The following is a 5,583-nucleotide window of genomic DNA, read 5'->3' as shown; positions in this document are numbered from 1 at the left end:
GACTTCTTTTATTTTTTAAGAAAAGGATAGAAAAATTCACAAAAGCCACATTTTATAACTTTGGACTTTTTCAATTTTTTCCCAAAATTGTATATAAAACATAAAAGACCGATTATATAAATATATATATATATATATATATTGTCGCATAAAAATATAATTGGTTATTGATTTATTGTATAATTTTGACTTTGTTTTTAGAAATACTAACAAAGGACTTGTGAATTGAGAAATTTACATTAATAAAATATTAGTGAATCTGTAAGCATATTTGACGGTTCAGATTTAAAAAGAATGTCAACATCCAACGGCTGACATGAGCCCCTCGTCATCTCCGGGCTTCCACGAAAACCTCATAAATCCTCTTGCACCCTCCTCTCCTCTTTCATTCATAAATCAGATTCATTCCCACATATACATGCACATATACATACAACACTAATCCCATATATCTATCTGTATCTACACATTTATTCTTGGAAAGATTCCTCATCATCATCACGGCTTGTTTCTTATAGTAAAATTCCTTGAAAATGCAAGCGAACAACGGGTCTGAATCTACCAAAAATAAAGACAACAATAATGATGCAAGTAGTAAAGGCCTTAACAAGGGCGGCGGCGGCGGCGGCGGCGGCAAGCATTTTGCGCCGCCTCATCATCATTTATTGCCGGAGATTCCGGGGCAGCAGTGGGCCGCGATGCAGTACTCGGCCGCGGCGGCGGGGATGGTAATGCCGCATGGGATGATGGCGCCGCCGCATTACATGTCGTATCAGCCCCACCATCCGCCGTCGCCTCAGCATAGCAGCAGCAATGGGGAGAACCGCACGATCTGGGTTGGTGACCTCCTTAACTGGATGGATCAGGATTATCTCCGCAACTGCTTTGCTTCCACGGGAGAGGTATACGTTTGTATATTTTTTTACGCCTACTTTTTTTTTAACGAAAATTGATGATTCTTTTAATGGGTTTTTGTTTATGATTCTTGGTTTATCATTAATGGTATTGTTTGAGAGATGCATGATAGGGAATGGAGTCGAAGTTAGTGTAAAGATGAGATTTTTACTTGTTAAAATTGGTGGCTTAGCTTTAGTGATTGATTCATTGTGCAGACGGATTTTGTGAGTTGCATTTGAGTACTTTCTGGGTATTACTGGCATTAGAATGTATCTGTTGAGTGATGAGTTGGATGTGAATTGGAAAATTTTTCAGAAGCTTCATGATACATATGCTAATCAATAATGCTTTTTAGGTCTGTATAGTTTCTATTTTCTGGGTAATGTTTGTGATTGGTGCTTATTACAGTTAATTCAGAATATAAAACTGTGCATGACATTTGAGTACTTTTGTAGTATATCTGAATTATAATTAGAATGTATTTGTTGTGCGATGAGTCCGCTATGAGTTAAGAAAATTTTCAGAAGCTTCATGGTGTTGAATAATGTTTTCTTGGCCTGTATAGTTAGTGAGTTGCTATTTCTGGGTGATGTTTGTTCTGTTCTTTTGAGTAATTGGTACTTATAATATTTAATTCAGAATATAAAACTCTTGATGGCATTTTAGTACTTTTGTAGTATTTCGTGATTATAATTAGAATTTATTTGTTGAATGATGAGTTGGCTTTTGTGTGAACTGGGGTTCTGCAAGTTGGTCATTCTGGAGTGATGGGTCTATTTCCTGTAATAAACATATACTATTGCGTAAAGAAGCATTTAACTTTTAAAGCTTCTGTTTTGTAACGCCTACTTTGGTTTATTAATATGCTGAGATGTTGTGCCAATTTTATTTGTTTTGACAGCTTTCTAGAATGATTATTGTGTCTTTAATAACGTGACAATAATATTTCCTTTGCCTGGTTAGATTGTCAACTATTTCTCATTTTCTATTTCTGAGTTGCTCATCATATTGTTTCTCTGTTTCCTAGCTCAGTATGAAACTTTTCTTATAATGGTGACGTTACATTATTCAACATGAACATTTAATTTGCACCAGAAGTATGTAAGTGGAAGAGCCTAACATTTATCTTAGGCATGAAACCATAGAAGTTGAAAGTTTTTTAAATGTAAGGAGGTGAGATATTTTTTCATTGATTCATTCTATCTTAATATACAAGCAAGGTATTCGATTTGATAAATTTAAAACTTGGGGCGGTGTTTGTTCCTCTCGGATATTTTATGTGTCAGATAACAATAATTACCCACTTCTAGGAGAAGAATCAAAATGTAGCGTTTAGGTTGTTGCATAGTTTAAAATATTTAAGATATACAATTACCATTGGTTATAACTTTTGGTAAAGCGACAAGTGTTCGATCCTATAATTGGTACGTAGTCAATATCATGTGATCAATTCTCATGAGTCGCAAGCTAGTGGCTGTTGGGCTGTACGATTTGAAAAGTCTAAGTTGTAGCATCACGATTAGTTATAGCTATTGGTAAAACAATAAGTATTTGATCCTACATAGTGAGTTTGCCATTGTTCATAATTTCTTGTATTTTGTTTAAAAAGCTTAGGGTCTTCGTTTCATATATGTGTTGTTAGTTTCCTAGTGAAAAATATTTGTTACTTGTTTTCATATGTAATTTTATTTTCTCTTTTTACGACAAATTATCAGGGAGAAAGTAGTGATTGAAATCCAAAACTCTTCGCTAGGATTTCATGCTAACAAACACACAGTTTTTAAGATGTTCAAATCAACTTCTGGAAGCTAAATTTACTTAATTCCCTTTATTGACTAGAATTCATCTGTCATACTTCATATATCACTATGAGAAATAATACTTGTGCAGGTTGCGGCCATTAAGGTAATTCGCAATAAGCAAACAGGTTCTTCCGAGGGATATGGATTTGTGGAATTCTATACACATGCTGCTGCTGAGAAAGTTCTACAATCTTATTCTTGTCTAACTATGCCTAACACAGATCAACTTTTTCGTTTGAATTGGGCTTCATTTAGCATGGGTGATAAACGATCAAGTAATGGTTCCGATCTTTCTATCTTCGTAGGAGATTTAGCTGCTGATGTGACCGATACTTTGCTCCATGAAACTTTTGTTAGTAAATTTCCCTCTGTCAAAGCCGCTAAAGTTGTCATTGACGCCAATACTGGTCGTTCGAAAGGCTATGGTTTTGTTAGGTTTGGAGATGACAATGAAAGATCGCAAGCTATGATTGAAATGAATGGTGTCTATTGTTCTAGCAGGCCCATGCGAATAGGTGCTGCAATACCAAGGAAAGCACCTGGTTATCAACAACAGTACTCATCTCAAGGCATTGATAAGCAATCTTAATCTCAGTTGTTTTATCTCGTCAATGCTTTACATGTATTTCTTTCATTCATTTCTAATTTTGACTGATATGCTTGGACAATATGAGCAGCAGTTACATACATTGCAGATGGCAAATTCTTTTCTAATTCTATTATAACCTGAAATTTTTTTTGAAGCCACTGCATCATTGCATTATCAAGATTCAAGCCTTCATTTGTAATTTAAAATGACCTTCAGATTTATAGGATACTTGCTGACGTCACTTTCTCATCCATCATTTTCTTACTGGACCAAACTGGTTTCAGTTATTGTCATTCCAGTTTGTGAGAGTGTGGTTTACTGGTTTTCCATACTGTGGGTTCTGGATCAATCTGTTGTCTCTGTGCTAGTTTTTTTCCTTTAACGCATAAATGTAGATTTGCAGTTTAATATCAATAGAATGATTTTAATAGGTGGGCACTTGAATGGTGTCTCTGCCCCAGGCTCCCAGTCGAATGGAGATTCAGATAACACTACAGTTGGTTATCCGACCCTTTTATTCTCTTATCTTTCTTTCTGGACAACATAAGGCTAATGCACCATTTTTCATAGATTTTTGTTGGAGGACTGGACCCTAATGCAAGTGATGATGATCTCAGACTGTCATTCTCACAATATGGTGAAATTGTATCAGTAAAAATCCCAGTTGGGAAAGGGTGTGGATTCGTACAATTTGTGAACAGGTAGTTTATTGGTTAAAACTAGTCCTAGTTTCCTGTATCAATTTATTTAAGTAACAAAGTTGTGAATTCAAAGAAGCAATGCTGAGGAGGCAATGCAGAAGTTGAATGGTACACCAATTGGACGGCAAACGGTACGCCTGTCCTGGGGACGTAGTCCAGCGAATAAACAGGTGAGTTACCTTTCCATGCTGTCTTTCCTTTCAGTACTCTATTGTTGCTGCTAGTTTTCATGTTTTCAAGAATTTAGAGAGCCTATGACTAAGGATACGTGGTGATGTTTTGTGGAAACATTGTGTAAATGTATTTGTAGTAGTTGAAATAGGAAATGCAGTGGTGACTTGGTCAAGCTTTCGAAATGGGATATTTTTGTAATGTAGATGTTACGTGATCTCAGATTATGATGGACCATTTTATTTTTTTTTAACATCATGTGGTCATTTCAGATTTTGAAAATATATACATAGTTTTAGAACAAATATGATTGTAAAATTATCTTTCGGAGGGATGGAAAGTTGAATTTAAAGTAGTGTGGGGAATGTGTTGGATAAAAATGCATGTTCGAATAACATGTATATGCTTTTTTATGTTTCTGGGAAGTGAAGGTATTTCTCAGAAAGATAAACAAATATATCCTCAAAAATTTTGTTAAATTTTTTGGCTTTGATTCATATTAAAGAATTTGAAACTCTCGTTTTCTGTTGTTAAACTTGCATGGCATGCTTTTACTCAAAGCCCTCTGATGTGCTTTCATTACCATGAGTTTTTTTCTCCAAGAAATGTACATAATACCATTGAATTGGTGGGTGATTAATTAAATTCCATCTTTCACTCTCTCTCGTTTCTTAGGAAACATCAATTCTTGTTATCTTCGTATTTTTTGCATGGCGTACCCCATTCAGTAGAGTCGCCTAGGCTCTTTTAGGCATAACACTGTCCCTGCAGTGTCAATGGTAGGGCAGAGTCGAGCTGCTGATAGAGTATATATGCTGTGGGACAAGCCAAGGTTGCCTGTTGAGAACCACTCTATGCCTTTCACGTTTCCTAGGGAACCAAATTGATCTTTTGCTTACTTTGGGTCAAAATCTTGTGTTTATCCACGTCCTTTGTCTGCAGTCGAGAGCTGACTATGGGAATCAATTGAGCGGGGCACACTACAGGGGACCATTTTTTGATGGCTTCGGATATGCTGCTGATCCAATCATGTATGTATACGGGGGGACTCCTTATCCAATGTACGCAGCCCACCAACAGCAAGTAAGCTGAGCACATGTAATCGTGTCCGCAATGATGCATTATTCATTGCATCGCAGTTGCACGGGCACACAATTAAACATGGAACAGAACTTGAGTTTTGATCAGGTTTGGTAGTCATTTAATCGGCGTGCATTCGTTAGAAGCGTGGACTTGAGACGAACTTCTTGATTCGAAATAAATGGTCTTGGAAGGGTACTTTGGTTGCTATGCCTAGATCCTGATGTTAACTTGGAACTTAATTATGTGTCCTTTCTTATTACATCTCTGGTTATGTCATACGCTTGATAGAACATGGCATGTATCCTTAAAAATCCAAGTAAAATTGTTTTTCAAAAAATTT

The 5,583-nt window shown here is 36.2% G+C and overlaps 1 protein-coding gene across 2 annotated transcripts; it reads left to right on the top strand.

Moving 5' to 3' along the window:
* Nucleotides 1-379: 379 nt before the first annotated feature.
* LOC142521079 (polyadenylate-binding protein RBP47C'-like) lies at nucleotides 380-5,583 on the top strand. 2 transcript variants are annotated; one of them, XM_075624271.1, is made up of 6 exons: nucleotides 380-902; nucleotides 2,788-3,268; nucleotides 3,720-3,784; nucleotides 3,859-3,989; nucleotides 4,066-4,159; nucleotides 5,103-5,583. In XM_075624271.1, the coding sequence occupies exons 1-6, from the start codon at nucleotides 534-536 to the stop codon at nucleotides 5,250-5,252; spliced, it is 1,290 nt and encodes a 429-aa protein (XP_075480386.1). In that variant the 5' UTR covers nucleotides 380-533; the 3' UTR covers nucleotides 5,253-5,583. The 2 variants fall into 2 exon arrangements, with proteins under 2 accessions (XP_075480386.1, XP_075480385.1); XM_075624270.1 differs by having other exon boundaries at nucleotides 381-902; nucleotides 4,063-4,159; nucleotides 5,103-5,581.

Source organism: Primulina tabacum, chromosome 12, assembly GCF_025594145.1.
Source record: "Primulina tabacum isolate GXHZ01 chromosome 12, ASM2559414v2, whole genome shotgun sequence".
NCBI lineage: Eukaryota > Viridiplantae > Streptophyta > Magnoliopsida > Lamiales > Gesneriaceae > Primulina > Primulina tabacum.
Note: the sequence above shows the minus strand (reverse complement) of the source record. Positions and strands in the feature narration are given on the sequence as shown.